Source organism: Rhododendron vialii, chromosome 3a (genome assembly GCF_030253575.1).
Source record: "Rhododendron vialii isolate Sample 1 chromosome 3a, ASM3025357v1".
In the NCBI taxonomy this organism is placed as follows: Eukaryota; Viridiplantae; Streptophyta; class Magnoliopsida; order Ericales; family Ericaceae; genus Rhododendron; species Rhododendron vialii.
The window spans coordinates 1,347,185-1,366,019 of record NC_080559.1 but is presented as its reverse complement, the minus strand read 5'-3'; the positions used below and the strand labels follow the sequence as shown (position 1 = coordinate 1,366,019).

Below are 18,835 nucleotides of genomic sequence, written 5' to 3'. Positions count from 1 at the left end.
TGTAGATGCCCAACTAGTAATCTAGATATTGATGTATTCAAAAGAATGAAAACTATATTAATTAATGAAGTGGCTCGGGCTCGCATCCAATGCATGCGGAATCTACATGAATCGAAAGACATTGAAAACATCAATGTTCGAACATGCATGTCTAAAGCATTATCTAAAAGATAAACAAGTAAGCAATTTTCTACAAAGAAAAAAATAAATAATTGTTGCCTGTTCGGACAAATAAGCCACAGTGGCTTATTTTTTGTTTTTATTCAAATTTTTTTTGTATTACTTGGCTTATCATCAATTTTTTGAGAATTATTACATTCTCATGACAAGAGGAATTTAAAAAGTAAAAAATTTTGATCGAAATTCAATTTTTTTTGAATAAAAACGAAAAAATCAACTTATTGACTTTTTTTTTTCTTTAATAAAAAAAAATAGATTTTGAATCGAAACCTCTGACTGTGAGTTTGCTGTTGTTAAACCTTGTTCTATAAGTCTGACGAATTCTCATAAAGGAAAAAAAAAACCCCTTTAATTTAAAGAGGAAAAACTTTCTTGTAAGACTTTCAAATTTCTGTACCACCCAAAAGAAATAAGATCCCTTGTCACACCTTCCTAGTCCACTCTCAGTTCAGAGGAGAGAGTGAAACACCCAGAAAAGAGCTGAGATACAACCTCTTTCCATCAGTGTATTTTGTTTTCCAATGGCTAACACCACCAAATCCACTCTCTTTCTCTCTCTAACCTTCTCGCTCCTCATTCTCCTCGCCTCAGCTTCATCTGAAGCAGACATCCTTCTCACCTTCAAGTCCTCCATTGAAGACCCCATGAACTCTCTCTCGACTTGGTCCAACTCCACTTCCACCCATTACTGCAACTGGACTGGAATCACTTGCACAACTTCACTTCCTCTCTCTGTATCCTCTCTCAACCTCCACAGCCTAAACCTCTCCGGAGAGATCTCTTCTTCTCTCTGTCAAATCCCTAACCTCACCCATCTCAATCTTGCTAATAACTTCTTCAACCAACCCATTCCTCTCCATCTTTCACAGTGCACTTCACTAGAAAGTCTTAATATCAGTAGCAATCTCATTTGGGGAACAATCCCAAATCAGATTTCTCAGTTTGGATCATTGAAAGTTCTTGATTTGAGTAACAACCATGTTGGGGGGAAAATCCCATTAACCATTGGGGGTTTGAAGAAAGTTCAAGTTCTCAACTTGGGTGGTAACTTGCTCTCAGGTAGTCTTCCTCTGATTTTTGGCAATTTCTCTGAGCTTGTAGTTCTTGATTTGTCTCAAAATTCATTATTGGCTAGTGAAATTCCTAGTGATTTAGGGAGGCTTGATAAGCTTGAGCAGCTTTTGTTGCAAAGCTCTGGTTTTTATGGCTCAATCCCTGAATCCTTTGTGGGTTTGGTTAGCTTATCCATTTTAGACCTATCTCAAAACAATCTAACTGGTGGGGTGCCTCAGAATTTGGGGTCTTTTATGACAAAGTTGGTTTCCTTTGATGTTTCACAAAACCAGATTTCTGGGGTTTTCCCAAATGGTATTTGTGATGCTAAAGGCCTTATAAGCCTTAGTCTCCATACAAATTTCTTCAATGGGTCAATACCCAACAACTCTGTCGATCAATGCCTCAATCTCGAGAGGTTCCAAGTTCAGAGTAATGGGTTTAATGGGGATTTTCCGAACGGTTTATGGTCACTGCCCAAGCTTAAGCTCGTCAGAGCTGAAAACAATAGGTTTTCGGGTGAAATACCCGAATCAATTTCCAATGCTGCTCAATTGGAGCAAGTTCAGATAGATAACAACAGCTTCAGTGGTAAAATTCCTCAGGGTTTTGGAATGGTTAAGAGCTTGTACAGATTCTCAGCATCTCTCAATGGTTTTTATGGTGAAATTCCTCCTAATTTTTGCGATTCCCCGGTTATGAGCATCATAAATCTCTCCCACAATTCGCTTTCCGGAGAAATCCCAGAGGTGAGAAACTGCAAGAAAATAGTATCATTAGCTTTGGCAGATAACAATCTTGTTGGCGAAATCCCACCATCACTTGCTGAATTGCCAGTGCTTACTTACCTTGATCTGTCTGACAACAGTCTCACTGGTCCAATCCCACCAGAGCTTGAAAACTTGAAACTTGCCCTTTTTAATGTTTCTTTCAATAGGCTTTCGGGTCGAGTTCCATTCTCTCTCATCTCCGGCCTTCCAGCTTCGTTTTTGCAAGGAAATCCAGACCTGTGTGGCCCCGGATTACCAAACCCATGCTCTGATCCAAACCGAGGTCACAAAGTTGGTAAAATCTCAAAATTGGCTTGTGCTTTGGTCTCTTTAGCTTTAGCAGTTGGAGTACTTATTGTTTCTATAGTACTTTACGTGGTTCGATCCTCCAAGCGAAAATCTGAAACGGGTATTTGGCGCTCGGTCTTTTTCTACCCTCTTAGAGTAACTGAGCATGATTTGATGATGGCAATGGATGAGAAAAATGCTGCTGGAACTGGTGGAGTTTTCGGTAGAATTCACATTGTAGCCTTACCAAGTGGTGAACCTGTTGCTGTCAAAAAGATGGTTAATTTCAGAAGCCAAAATTCGAAAGCTCTAAAGGCTGAAATCAAGACATTAGCTAAGATCAGGCATAAGAACATCATTAAAATTCTGGGTTTTTGCCATTCTGATGATTCAATCTTTCTCATTTATGAATGTTTGCAAAAGGGGAGCCTCGGGGATTTGATTGGCAGACCGAATTTCGGGTTGTCCTGGAGTGTTCGGTTGAAGATTGCCCTTGGAGTTGCTCAAGGACTGGCATACCTTCATAGGGATTACGTTCCACATACACTTCATAGAAACGTGAAATCAAGGAATATTCTTCTGGATGCCGATTTTGAACCGAAATTAACAGATTTTGCTCTTGATAGAATTGTGGGAGAGGCTGCATTTCAGTCATCATTGGCATCAGAATCTGAATTTTCATGTTACATTGCACCAGGTATTGGCTCTCTTCTTCTGATTTCCTCACTTGTAATTGTTCATTTCAATTCTCCAGCTTAGAATTATAAAGCTGTGGTTACCAACATTTTCAGATATATATTAGTTATTTGAGAGGTGTAGGCAATAGCTGAGTGAGAATGACTTCTAGTGATCTTGTAGCATGCTGTATACTAGCAGTTATGGGAATATTGTTCCCTAGAAAGTATGGTGTTGAAAATTTCCCTCATTGATTTGGTTATCTTTAGTGTTTCTTGTTTTGATAGTATTATATCTGCAACAAAACAACGATTACCAAAAATGCAATAGTTGCAGGAATTTTGTATTGAAGCTTTCAAAATTTGCTGCTCGCACTTTAGAATGCGATCAAATCTTCTTCCCACTAGTTGCTTTCAAAGCAAACTTACCATGTTTCATAACCAAAAAGTAGTAACAGACAAAGCAACGGGTAAGTAAATTAGATGGTTGTTAGTCCTATGCCAGAGTTCATATGATAGTGCCATATCAGTGCTTGAGTTTGAATACTAGCTCACTTTCAATCTTACTTGATTCCAGAATATGGATACTGCAAGAGAGCCACTGAAGAAATGGACACATACAGCTTTGGCGTTGTACTTTTAGAGCTTGTGACAGGCCGCCCAGCAGAGCAAACAGAATCAGGACCAGACTCTCCAGATGTGGTGAAATGGGTTCGCCGGAAAATCAACATCTCTAATGGGGCTTTTCAAGTTCTTGACCCCACAATTTCAAACTCCTCTCAACAAGAAATGCTGGGAGCTCTGGATATTGCTCTCAGGTGCACGTCTGTAATGCCTGAGAAACGGCCATCAATGACTAAAGTTGTGAGAGAACTTCAGTCCCTTGACTCAAGAACCTGCCTTTTTAACAGCGAGTTCTCTGCTTCTCGCGAAGGAAGTTCTTTTCCCGTTTGAGGTTCGCAAAATTGTTCATCCATGTTCTTGAGCTTTTGTTGTAATTAATGCAGCCTTATTTCACATGGCTTTTGATTTTTGAAGGTCCTTTTTTGTTTGGTGCTGGTTTTTTCTTAGGGGGAATTTGGAGAGCAATGTATATCATATTTGGTTTGGGAAAATGACATGAATTCCGATCCCCATTGGTTGGTTGCATGACACCCATGTCATTGAACCAATCCAGTTTTTTTTTATTAAGTAAATCACAGCTATGTTTTTGTTAGAGCCTATTATTTGAGTGCTCCTATTGGTACATACAATATGTACATACAATGTACATATAGATTTTGTGGGGCCCAATTCGGGTCCCACAAAGATGATCCGACCTGCTCATTATTTTTAAAACATCTTTTTATGGAGCCCTGTAAAAAATTAGATCAGCCCGATATCGTTAAAGATTTTTTCTGAATTTGTAAGGGCGAAACTAAGCTGTTAAGTAGTTTCGCCTCCACAAATTAAGAAAAAATCCTTACCGATATCGGGTTGTGCTGATTTTTTACAGGGTTCCATAAAAAAATGTTTGAAAAATAATGGGTGGTTTGAATCATCTTTGTGGGACCCGAGATGAGCTCTACAAAATTGATATGTACATAATATGTACATTTCATATGTACCCCTAGCATTTTTGTTTTGATTTTTTACAGAAGTAACATCCTCTTTCAATATTGCGTCGCAGCTGCAAACTAATCTGCAACCTATTTTAGCCCCCGGAGGTAAATAGCTGTCAAAGTATTCAATGGAGGAAGATATATCCTCGCCGAAAGGTACCATTGGGTGATAAAATCCTGATTAAATAGGTTCAATTTGGTGACGAAATACCATTTCCTTGCTAGAAGGTACCATTTGGTGACGAAATTTGAATTTCGTCGTTAGATTTTGTCGCCAAAAATTTGCCCAATCCTTATATTTAGGCGATATGTAGCCATCAAGACCTTCGTTTGATAGAGTTGTTAGAGAGTGAATTCTTTCCTAGATTTTCCTCACAAACATGTACTGTTGGTCCAAAACAGTATTGATAGAGATAAAAACAACGTACAGTATAACTTTACGAACATAATGCTTACAGACCGTCCAAGTTGTCCAGACTGAGATAATTGCGTGTTGGATTTTGTCGCGAGGGCATCAGAATATTAGGGTCCTTGTTGGCACCCACCAGGACAGTTTGATATTCCCCGTTCCTTATTTAGAGTTCAATATTTCATTTTGGGTTATGCCTTAATAAATGTCTATTTTGTAAAATTAGGGGGGTAAAAGTTGATGCATTGTCTATTTTGTCCTCAAAAGTATATTTCATTTTAAAAAGTTAATGAGTAAAAGTATAATGATGATGAGTAAGTAGAGAAAGTGGAGGAAAAAGTTGATGTGAAAGATGTAATAATGATGTCTTTTTAATAAGTTGAAATTACGAAGCAGGACACTTAAAAAAAGATGGAGGAAGTACTAATGTACTTGAGTTTTTAGAAGTTTAACATGTTTGTTTTAGCGTAGTATCCGTATCGAAAACTTTAACCTAGGAGTTAAAGCGCAAAGATGATTCCTATAAGGACTATGCCGTTAGACAACCACTGCTTAGTGCAGTTGATCAGTCATTGCCTCCCCTTTGTGGAAGGTCTTGGGTTCGAGCCCCACAGAGGGCAGGCCCTTTAGAAGACCAGGGCTATGGATAGCTTCTGGTCTCCCCGTGCTAACTCTAACACCCCCACTGATGTATATCGCCGTGGCAAAAAAAAAGAGGACTATGCCATTAGATGGAGGGATCTCGCTGTAACCCAACGAAGAGAGAGAAACCCTCATTTTATTTTCAACATAAGAGATGAACGATTCAGAGCAGTAAAATGGGAGAGAGAGTTCCATCCGTTCAACCACCTTCTTCATCACCATAATGAACTCAACTGCCGTCGAGCGGCCGACCGATTTCTCGTTCCTCTGCAATTGGTGGTTCTCACTACTTGTATGAGCATTTGAGCGCGGCATGGTGTTTAGTCCATTTTTCATTATTGGGGAAGGAATGAATGGTAGACTGGCTGACTGGACATATCACAGAGCCTCCTCAGATTTCGTCTCCCTATACGTGCAACTCAGTAAGCTTGGGCCTACTGATCCTGAGCCTACTCATTTTAATCAGTTCATATATTTGAACTTATCATGGACTGTTTATGCATGCCATCAGATTAGACTTCCTTTCTTCTTTCTATTTATAATAATAAATGTACTATAGTTCAGAACAAAATTAAACAAAACTTTAAATGATAAAGGCATAAACATTTCTATTGGTGTCGCTTCCAAATGACGAAATCAGGAAACTATGGCATCATGAAAATATAAATAAAATTGAACATTTGATTTATGGCCAATTTTTTGAAGGGCTGTTGGTGTTTTACCCTTTTTGACCTTTGAAGTAAGTTGACCTAACAATGGTTTGCCGAGCAGAAGAAATGGCAGTCTAACTGTCAGTTCAACGTCAATGGTCCACTTGGGGAAAAAAAAAAAATCGAAGAAAGGCAACTTAATAAAAAGGTGAAAGTCATCAAATGGGATAAAAATTTCTAAGGATCGCCATTACTTACACATCGTCGATGGCAGTTTGTCAATGAAGGTCAATAAGTACTTTGAAAATTCATTTGATTCTCATATTTGGTTGTCGCCTTCTGTCCATCCAGAATTTGAGTCATCAATTTCTCCAAATCTCTCAAATCCTTCCTAACCCGATTTTGGAATACTGAAAACAAAAGTAATCTTTCTTAACCCCATTTTTTATGTTCATTAAAAATCAACAACTTGTTGCTGCCTGCATCTGATAACGGAGGGCAGTTTGACGCCAACCATTTTCGCCATCTCTACCGTAGATTTATTTTCTCCCCCAAGACAATTTTAGAGGATTAGCAAAAGAACGTCCATCGTTCTGCTTGAGGCCCATGCGTGGATCAAAATTGTGTGTGCAAGTTCTACAATCATGCGGGCATGGCAGTTTTGGTCCACCAAAGACGGGAAAAATGGGTGGAACAAATGGAATTCATGGTGAGTGATCAGCCATTTTAGAACTAGACGTCTATGTTCGGTTTCTTATATTCGTAAACTATGTTTTGGTTTATCGTACTACAATTTTGGTTTATCGTACTTCAAGAGTTAATTGTAGGTAAGAAGGTTTTTTAGTTTCTCTTTCTTGTGTTTTGGTATCTCATATTCATTCCAGACATGAATCCAATACTAGTTTACATGCCACCACCTCCGCCTCCACCACGGCACCACCACGGCAGAGATTCATCTCTCAAATGACGACCATCTCTCTTATATAGTCATCAATCCCAATAACAGACAGTTTCCATCAGTTTCAATCCAAGGGCCACAAATCACCCTCTAGAAGAATGTGTTAAAATAGTATCTAAGAATATAATTCTTCCAATCCAGTGTATTCTATAACCCTTCACCATAATCTAGCTACCACATTGCAAAACTCTCCATAATTCTTTAGATTTTCTCGATCTGAAAAATTAATATATTCCAGGATCCCCATAGTAGGAGTAATAAACATTTCGAACACTACTACCTCATACACATTTTTTCTTGTTTCCTGGCCATAATTTGTGTAGGGTAAATTCGATGATTCCAGACCCCCAACATTAGGCCCCGTTCGGCTAAATAAGCCAACTGGCATATTTTTTTATTCTTATTCAATTTTTTTTTGTATTTGTTAGTTTTTCGTCAATTTTTGAGGGATTATTACATCGTCTTGACAAGAAGAATCTAAAAAATAAAAAATCATGATCGAAACCTAATTTTTTTGAATAAATACATAAATAAGCTAATAAGCCAATTTTTTCATCTTTATTCAAAAAAAAATTAGATTTCGATCATAATTTTTTGCTTTGTAGATTCATCTCGTCATGATAATGCAATAATTTCTAAAAAATTGATAAAAAACTAACAAATACAAAAAAAATTAAATAAGGACAAAAAAATAAGTCAATTAACTTTATTTAGCCCAACAGGTAATAAGAATCTGGTTCAAATTGTGGTCAAGGAGGCTTGGGCACTGCCGAGGAGGCTTGGGCACTGCCGATTAAGAATGACTTGTAATTTCCAATTATACCTGATTCCTTCTTTATCACGTATATTTACTGAGTGTGGTCCCTACCTTTTGTCAAGCCCACCTCTAATTGACCCCACTTAACTTAGTTACCATACATAGGAGTAAATACCCATTCTTATCCCCTTTTTTTTTTTTTTTGATCCGTACCCATTCTTATCCGTATCTCCCTGTAATCTTATCTATTTTTCACATTAGTCCCCATTTTTCAATTTATTCAATTTTAAAACTTTCGCTTCTATTTTTGTTTCAATTAATGTAGAGTCATCTTCTAGTTGTATGTCCAATGGAAGGAAAACATTTGAACGGAGGGAAGTGAAACGCGCGCAACAAATAATTCAAAGGCTTGTACCATAAATCTACCATTTTTCTTTCTTAGGTTGGAGCTATTGTGAAAACCATACAATTAATACCATCAGAAAATTGTCGCACGAGTCAATGTGTTGTGTTGTAGTTTGAAATGCTAATAGAATACGACGGAGAGTAAATATTGAAGTAGAAATGAGTGCCTAAGATATCGATTTATGGAATCACAATTTTGCGCAACTACGGCAAGACCTTCCTAACCCTAAAGGGACCAATAGTGAGATTCACCTAGCTTTCTTTTACTCCAAAAAAAAACGTTTAAAAATCACACACAGGTTTAGAAAAAGAGGGCCACAAACACTTAGTAAAAGTTGTTTCTTTAATGTATGAGAGAGTGCTACATGCATGCTGGCATGAATGTATCACAATAAAACAAAAAAGAATGTATCACAATAAAACAACCAGGGTTACCAAAATCTCTTGGGCATTATTTAACTACTAGGGTATCGTGGCAAATATATTCATGGCAACATCTCTTCAGAGTTATGTTTAGAGAGAGAATGAGATGAAAGACTTCATTCCCTTTAGTGGAACTATGAGTTATTTTCATTGTTCAATTTACATTTTATAATCAGGTCTCTCTCTCTCTCTCTCTCTCTCTCTCTCTCTCTCTCTCTCTCTCTCTCTCTCTCTCTCTCTCATAGCTAGACAATTGAGTATCGATATAACTCTTTGTGAGTTTTGGAATATGATTGACATTTCTTGCTTTAATTTATTGGCACCTTTATATTTCAGGTCTTCAGGGTTTCCAAACTTGCCTTTGAAGGTGGAGGCAGTCTGGCAGATGAAGCTTTCATTGATATATATCTCTCAGTTGTGTAAGTTGCACTTATGTTGATTAATTTCCTATCCAATTAAAAGAATCGTAAGGCAAGTTTTCTATTGTTTGGTTTCATTTACTTTTTAAGAGTTGAATTTGGCACTAGATGTGTGTGGTATGAATCATTGGGAATGTATGAAAAACTCATAAAATTTGCACGTACATTTAAAAGCGGCCTTTGAATTTATATCGTATCAATATTTTGAGTTTTTGTGTTCATGTTAATATCATGAACTCCTGCGTCAATGTTATGAACGTCTACGTGAAATTCAAAACAAGTTTATATCTTATACACCCAAGTGCGGGTGTCTGTGAGATTTTTTCTCCAACGAGTAACTCAGTGTAACTAATCGCATTGTTTCGCGCCTTTTTGTTTAAAATTTGAATATTGTGCATGCAAGTATTACAACCAAATTTAGAGTCTATAGTGTGGGAATTTCCTTTGGATTATAAGGGGTGTTCACCTAAATGCAATGAATGCAAAAACATTCCAAGAAAATCATGGCAAGAATAAATAGCTTGAATTTAGGGAAATTATTTATTCTAAGGCCCATATTTATATAACGGCGAGGAAATCGTTGACGCTGTCCCTTTTTTGAATCTATAAATATTTAATGTTCACTCAAGCTAATAAATATTCTATTATTATCATAAAAAGAAATCAGAGGATTCATTCACCTAATTATCGTTGAAACTAGATAGAGGGGCTTTATATATGTGCACACACATATGTGAACGAGACATTCAAAAAAAAAATGTCGTTCCAAAAAAAAAAAATTGCCATTTAAAAAAAAAAATGTGCACACACGCATGAGAATGAGACATTCACGTATCTCAAATTTCTTGATCTGATTGTTGAATTCAATTTTTCTGCAGGATATTTAATACGTTGCAAGAGTAACTAATATGAGTTACGAAAACTCAAATGACGAGTTCCCTTTTCCTCAATATTCTTTCCCCTCCCCATTAGGAGATATATTCAATAACTATTCCGGTTTAGGCCAAGAAAATTATTTCAGCGAAAACTCGGTTGAGTTCACGACAAATACCTTTGAAAATGGAGCTCCGGCGCCCCTTGAAACCCCTTCCTATATTTCTCAAGCCGTTGATGATTATTCACTTCACCATATATTTTCGACGGGGAGTCAATATTGTGCTAACCTTAAGAAAGAAAATTATATTCGCCTCGAAGAAGGAAACCCTAGTTCTAACTATATGAAGCCGATGCCGCCCATGCTCGTTGAACAAGGAAACCCTAATCCTAATGAATTCCATAGTGGCTGCTACGTTGAAGGGACTGTTGGAGCGCACAACAAATCCTCCTCAATGTACCCCGAAATTAGCAGGCATGTTTCTATCACTATATTTAAGATAATTCTCATAGGTAAATATGGTGAATTTAATTATTATCATCTTTAATTTCCTATTAAAATTTTGGGAAAAAAAAAAAGCAGGTATATGGGAAATCTGGAAACGTTTTTACGGGGATCACCTCGTCCTCAGCAAATAGAAGGTGACCAGCATTTTAGTTCCAATATATCTTGCTAATTTTACTTTTTCAGATATATATATTTTTTGTTATTAATTTTTTTTTCCTTGCAACGAATTTTCTTCCAAAACCTGCGAAAAAGAATATATATGTACATTCGGTAACTTCGCCTTAAAGTTATTTTTATTTAATTGTGGTTTTTTTTTTTCTGGAATTCCATTAGGTGGTTGTAGGGGCATAGAAAAATCTGTCTGGACTCGGATCATGGAAAGGAGCAAACTCCATGGCAACTCTTCTTCAGGAATTTTCATTGTATATTTCGATGCTTTGCCAATATTTTGCAATAAAGATGAATTTGACTTCCAAAGTTCACGAAATTTTTTGCTCTGGATTTCAGCCAAAGTACTATAATGATGAATTAAAGGAAGTGTCGAAAGATGAATACTGGATATCCCTTCAAAGGTATGGTTTTGACAAGCTTTTTTTTCTTATAAGTTTGGTCTTTGGCCTATTCCCGCACACCTCGATTAGTATTAGAAGAATCATGAAGTTAACAACCGGATATATTTGATTAATTGATCGAGCTTGACATATAACTAAATCAAAAGTAAAATCACAAGCACAACAGATCAATGAAACATTTCACCCAATGTAGACCATGCCCGTTGAAGTTTGGAAGTACCGTTGAAGTTTCTGGACGTATTGAGTGCTCAATTATTTATTGTTTTGAATTGCATTTGAAGTTTTGAACTCATGAGTTCTTCTGATTCAAAATGTGGAACGATAAGAAACTAAAACCCAAGAAAAATTTGAAGTCAGACATTTTAGATGTTTCCTCAAATTAAGTTGCTATACGAAACCGAATATATATGACAAGGCAGCATCGTTCTGTACTCTTGATTAATGCCTTCATCAAATCAACTCCTTGATGATACATAACGTAATAATCAGTAGATCATTTGATTGCATTTTTGTTGTCTTGACTTTGGATCGTAGTTTTTCCGGCACAAATGGGAAACAATTTGTTCTACTTTTAGTAAAAATTTATAGATGTAGTTTCTTTTTCTTTTTAAATTTCAGCAAGAAGAGTAAAGACATTTCCAATCTTGGGGTTTCTACGCTATCGGTGTCGAATTCGGAATACAGTAAACGGAAATCAATACAATGGAGTGCTCAAGTTTGTAGAGGTATGGCTTAACGGGAAGTACTAATTTTGAATTGTTTTGTCACACTACTGTTACTTTCTTTGCTGATAAAAAATAATAATTGAAATCGAATTTGCATAATTGAGAATGGCCTAGATTAATTTGTTTCTTTGTACTGAATTTTCTATTTCATTTAATGGGTAAACGATGCTATAAAATGACTTTTCAGCATTTATTCCCGAAGCAAGCTAGTCGGGATGTTTGCCTTCGGTTGTGACACCTTTTTTTTTTTTTTTTTGGCAATTCTTTTCCTTCTTCTGTATCTCCTGTAATATTTCTTCGTTCTAATAGATCAAGTTCAATCACTACTTTTATTACCCGCTGTTCTATATGAAACTACAGATGCTCAAGCTGCGAACACCCCTTCAATCTACTCGAATGGCACTCAAAACTGGATGCAAACTAGCGATACTACCAGCGGTTTCTACAGCTATGGAATACAACAAGGAGGGGAGAATCAAACCTTTCAGATTTACGAGAACAACAACTTCACCGAACAATCGCCACAGCTTTATCAACGTTGTCAAAACAGTGCATTGGCAACAAACCCTAGTTTCAATGGAAATGGGATGGAAAACGGAAACGGAAATGGAAATGGGGTGGAGAAGGGCAGTGGAGAGGGGAGTTTTGTTATATTGGACAGTGAAGAGGACTATTCTGCAATTTGGGAGGATTTGAATCCTTTGCAACCAATATTTGATGATGGTGATTGTTATATCTTTCCAAATTCGCAGAACAAGGATTTTGAAAATCATGATTATCAGAGCAAAGGTTGCACCAACCAGGTCTTACAACAAAACCCTATCTCTTCTTTTATATTGCCTGCCTAATTGCCTAAACCCCATTTCTCAAGCTGAGATTGGGCAATATAAACAAAGAGAATAACTTATTCACGAGACGGAGGCACGTAATCTAACATGTCTGTCTCGGTAATTAATGGTTGAGATATTTTTAAATTTTGACCGATAATAGATATCTCTGACCGGTGATATTTTTAATCCGGATCGTCCAAAACACTTTTGGACGCACGAGATTGAGCTCCGTAAAACTTATTCACGGTTCCTCCGTGAATAAGTTATTCTCACAAACAAAATGAGCTTACTTTTTAAACAAACTTTTTCATTGGGGGTCAAAATTTTAGACTTTTTCAATTTGTCTCGACGAAATTACAAATTCCGAAAGTAAATATTTTGAAACAAAGCTGAATTTATTAAAGTTTTCCCTTCTTCTTAATTTTTCCTTTTTTTCAAATTTAGTTCATATTTCATTACAACATTTATTTCGTCAAGACGAGGCAAAGAAAAAAAAAAAAAAACTATGATCAACAACATAAAAATTGAGCAAAGATCAAAATAAACAAAATACAAGAAGGCAGAAAAATCAAATTCAAACTAACCCTAATGTCCCTCTGCTCTATAATTAGGTGATCGACACTGGATGTGGACAGAAAGTTGGCGAAAACTCAAGTGATGCCTTTGTTAAAGGATTGATAATAGGAGAGGGAAACCCTAATCCTCCGCAATCTACCATTAAAGAGTATGTGAACGTATATTCCGCCATGGGAAGATCGGTTGAAGGTCTGGATCTCTTGAAGCAGGATCAGAATGAGGTTAGCCTTGGTTCCGAATGGACCACCGATGACTTCTTGCTAGCAACAGGAATTCTTCGTGACGACAATTAAGAGTGTTTCCGATAAGGTTAGCCTCGGTGCTGTGCACCATCCGACCCGTTCGTTCGGCAATTCAATGGTCTAGATCTCATCTCCACCATATAGCATCCGGATCATTCATTGTTGAGATGAAATCTGGACCACTAGATTGCCGAACGGACTGTTCGGATGGTGCACAGCGCAATGTTGTGCATCCATTGCACAACACCCACCCCGTTTTCGTTGTTTGTTTAGTTTGTTAAACAATAAAATTAAATTAAAGAGCTTAAATAAAGTGTCATCTTAGGCTCTTAGCTTGGAGAAATAAATTAAAATTGGATGAATGCTTATTGTGTTGTAACTTTAATTTTCATGTACTCTCATTATGTATTTGAGACTTTATGTATAATCACATTGAGTTTACATTGTCCAATGAGCTCATTATGGTTTGTTTGGAGAAATAAAATTGGTTAAAAAACCTGTAACCACATATGGTTTGTTTTCACTATTTCATAATGAAAAGAAGAAATTGAATAAGTATGCTACTTCAAAAGTAAATTAACTCTATAATTTTGAAATATAACATATGAGGATTGACATTTATGAATAAAAAATTATTATTATTCAGACAATTTTTTTTAGAACCAGTCTACTTGCACAGCAGATCTGTGCACAGATTGTGTACAGATTTTTATGTGGGGCCCACTACGGGTCCCACACAAGTGATCCGAGCCGTTCATTATGTTTAAAATATTTTTTTAAAGGCCTTCGCGAAAAATCAGCTCAATCCGATACTTATAAGTGCTTGATTTAATCATCTAACTTTTCATTCAAGTTTTTAGAGAATGAAAAGTTAGACAATTAGATCAAGTACTTATAGGTATCGGATTGAGCTGATTTTTAGCGGGAACCCTTGAAAAAATGTTTTAAACATAATGAACGGTTCGGATCACTTGTGTGGAACCCTTAGTGGACTCCACATAAAAATCTGTGCACAATCTGTGCACAGATTTGCTGTGCAATTAGACTTTCTGTTTTTTTTATCGACAAAAAGATTTTATTGATAACTCGACAAGGGTACATCGAGATAAGAAAAAAAAAAAAAGAAGGGAAAACAACACTAGCCACATGATATTGATACATGAGGCAAAGTGATAGACCCAAAGCAAGAAATCTCATCCAACAAAAGGTTGAATAATACTAGACGAGATCAAACCGTAAAACAGAGAAACAAAAAGAGATTATTTGAAAAAACCATAATCAAAAGAGATTCCTCGGCGGTCAAACAAATTGAGAAACGGTTGCATGTGGCTTTTTCCTACTTTCTAAGAGCATCCACACTGCATGCCAAAAATGCCAGAATTTCTTACCATTTCTCTGAAGTAGCAAATTGGGTGCACCTTCACCATTTTTCTTGCAAAATATGTAACACTATTAATTTTTCAAAAACGAGAATGTCAATGGCAAAATGATATTCATGGGTGTGAATGCTCTAAGCCAATAAGATTTAGTACTACAAGTACTACTATGGTTACCAAACTCTACATATTTTTTATGCATGCAATCGATGGTTGGTATATCATCAGCGATCGACATTAACTGTGCCAATTGAAAACGCCGCCAATTAACTAAGTCACCGTGCCAATTAAAAATGCCGCCAATGAACTATGTCACGACTCACAGATATTCAATCATTTAACGGCGAATTTCACTTGCGTGGTACAAGTTTAAAAATTAACTCGCGTTAGTAAATAATAAACTCCTTATTTCCCCCAAAAGACAACTAATGTGGACGTCGTCGTACGTATCAGTCCACATGGCATCGTGCTATCTCTGGCAAATCAATCTGATGTCAAATAGTGAAACGCAACACATGATCACTATATTTCAACGTGTGCGCGCGTAAGTTGGTTTCAAACACTCAAATCGTATTAAAAAAAAAAAGAACAACATTTTATCATGATATATATAGCGGCAAGGTATACGTGTCCAAGCCAGCTTACGCACACCTATATTAATGCACTCGCCAATCCGGTGAAGGAACGACATTTTTAGAGATATATTTGAAAATGCTATATAACTTTCTGAAATTCATGGTGGATTAAGATAATCCGCAACTTTTTAAATAATGTTTAATTTCCCTCTTATCCTTGCATATATAGAGTCAAACGATTCGACGACGAAAATTAAATGCGTAGCGAATGGGGATAATTTACAGAATCCGCAAGCATTTATCACCGAATCCATCCGCTCTAGCTTCTCAGATTTTACTTACCAAACAAAAGGGTAAGCTTTTGTCATTTCGTACCTATAAAATGGTGAAAGAAAAACACTTCTGGACACACCAATTGCCTCAATTTCAGATATATTTTGTTGTGCAAAACCAGGGGAATGAACAATTGTGAGCTACTGTTCTTCATTATGTTTCTGTCAATTTCCTTGCTTTAGTTCTTCTTCTTTTTAAATTCTTCATCTCATTTCTTGTTAGAACTATCATATGCCTTGTGCTGTATTTTATTTTTTGGTGCATTCTCAGCGTGCTGTTGGGGCTGGTGCACAGCACGGTGCTAGCCGTCGATCTGTTCAGCAATCCGACGGTTCAGATCTCATCTCAACAATGAACGGCTCGGATGCTACACGGTGCCGCTATAAAATCTGGACTGTTGGATTGCCAAATGGACGGCTCGGATGGTGCACAGCACACCAGCTCGCTCGTACAACCATCTCCGGGTTCTGAAACATTCATTTAATTTGTTATTTTGGTATCAATTTGCGGGTTATTTTATCCTTCAAATCAGTCTACCTAAAGATGCATTTAACTTAATAGTATAACACAAACTCACAAACACACATGCAAAAAGTGCCAAGAACAGTTCTTCTGTTTATAATTAAGGTCTTGTTGCAGTATTTTACAAATAGTGAAACCAGGAAGCAAAAAATTTGATTTGGAGAGAGAATTTCAAAACGTTTTCAAACTTTGTCTTGTTATTTTTCCTTTTTTAAAGTACTAGGGCCATCATAAGAAAATTTCATTCTTCCATCTCCATAATCTATGTTGATCCTTGGAGAAATAAGGCGAAATCTTCACTTTTATAATTTTTTGATGATAAATTTAAAAAGTATATATGTGTGTGTAAGTTTTGGTGTCGCTACACGTAGGTGCATGTAAAGTCTAGATTAACCGATTTTACTTGTCAATGACGCCGATGAGTTACTTATTTCACAAGTCACATAAACCGTTATAAAGGTACAAGTGTTTTTTGATACTCGGATCGAGATACGTGTCTATGAGTTCCATCATTTTTCGATGCATTGTTTTTTCGCATAATTTTGCTACTTAATTAAGTCTTTCCATCATGACCACCTCGTGCATGCCCTCACCCAGATGGAAAGAAATAACTACAACTAGAGGATTTTTTTTCTTCTACATTACGTATTGCAATTTTACCATATTTTGAGTTTTATCATATTACGTACGTACCCACGCTATTTCTTGTATTGCAGAGTCACAAACTTGAGAAAAACCGGTTTTAATGGATGATTCTAGTGAAATCAGAATGGATTTAGCGGAAGGATCGGAGATCAGAGAACGTACCTCAAAATACCGAGGCGTGCATAAGTTCAGTTTTTCAATCTTTCTTCAAATTAGTTTAATAGAATATTTTGTGTTATATGTTTACTTCCTTTTTGAGGAAAACCAAAAAAAAAAAAATGGGGCTAATTAGTGTTAGTGAAATTATTTCAGGGCAAATAAAGATGTATATATAGCATATATATTCTGTAACGGCCTTTCACGTGACAGAGGATGGACAGGTAAAATTTCCGTCGTCATTCCAAAATTGCTCTATCTATTTAGATTTCGATATCATTAACTTGCGCGCAACTGATTAATTCTTTTCCTCTCTTGTTTTTTTGTGTTTTTATCCAGCTAGTATTTCATCTGATCCAGTAGTTTATCTGGGTGAGTGACAGCAGCAACCGTATATTTTCAACCAATATGTTCAAACAAATAAAAATGGCTGTTCGATCATTTAGATTTATATTAGTATATGTTTATTTGAGCAGGTACATTTGACAATGAAGAAGATGCGGCACGGGCATATGATTTGGTCTCCCTCAAGTACTGGGGAATCTACGCAGTAACAAATTTTCCGGTACGTAGCTAACAGTTTCTTGTTTACTCTTCAAAGCTCTTTCAATATATTTTTTTGTTTTACTGTAAAACTATCATCTTCAATAGTATAGGAAATTTTTAGCCAGGAAAAAAATCTTGAGGGTGTATGTGAGAGAGAGAGAGAGAGAGAGAGTGTGTGTGTGTGTGAGAGAGAGAGAGAGAGAGAGAGAGAGAGAGAGCATTGACTCATGAAAATAAGGATACAGGTGATATGTTAAGCATAAATAATTTTGTTGTGTTTTGCCCTACATTGTCATTTTTTCATCTGCAAGCAAGAGATGACAAAGCTACTACGAAGAGGAGCATCAATTTTCACGCATTTTCTGGATAGTATGTTTTCAAACCTAAAGTATTGTCTTTACATGCAGATAAGTTACTATGAAGATGAACTTTTACTAGTGGCACACATTACTGACCAAGAAATTCTTACTTACGTTAGAAGGTAATTAAACAATTTACTAAAGGGTAGCCTCTTTTTGGGTAACCCAGGGTCCCGCTGACGCATGTGTGTTGTCCCCTATTCGGACCGTCCGTTCAGCAATTAATGTTCCGGACGGTCTGGATGGGAGACAACACACATACTGACTTTTGACGGTCATCAGGATCCCCCATTTGCTTTTTTGGTTTTTTTTAATCATGGGTGTGAATTGTGAATTATTATTTTTAAATGTGAAGTGAAATGGGTCTCGAGCTGATACCGGATAAAATTTTAATTCCAACCCAATTATGTCTCTGTCTATCTCCTTGTAAAGTTGTAATCTATGGCTGAAACAGGCAACCAGGCTCTAGAAAATGGCTAGCAAACAAGGGAAAATGCAAAGAAGCAGCATTCCTTGGGACTTATAGTTAAGTAACGTTCATCTTTAAAAATTTTAAGTCCGAAGTCTCAATCTCCATCTTACAGAAGGCCATGGATATGTAACAGATACAGAAGAAGAAGCAGCAGCAATGGCATTTGGCATTACAACCATAAGAGAAAATGGCTCAAGAGCAGAAACAAATTTCGAAACAAATCTGAACGATGCCGAACCCATTTGGCGAGGCAAATTACCGCTGGTTGAAGAAGAAACCGCGAGGAAAATTAATGT

General features: G+C 36.6%; 1 protein-coding gene across 1 annotated transcript; it reads left to right on the top strand.

Annotated features, from left to right (window-relative positions):
- Positions 1 to 566: 566 nt before the first annotated feature.
- Positions 567 to 4,181, top strand: LOC131320805 (probably inactive leucine-rich repeat receptor-like protein kinase At5g06940). Its single transcript, XM_058351672.1, has 2 exons — positions 567 to 2,988; positions 3,543 to 4,181. The coding sequence occupies exons 1-2, from the start codon at positions 702 to 704 to the stop codon at positions 3,917 to 3,919; spliced, it is 2,664 nt and encodes an 887-aa protein (XP_058207655.1). The 5' UTR covers positions 567 to 701; the 3' UTR covers positions 3,920 to 4,181.
- The last annotated feature ends 14,654 nt before the right edge of the window (positions 4,182 to 18,835 follow it).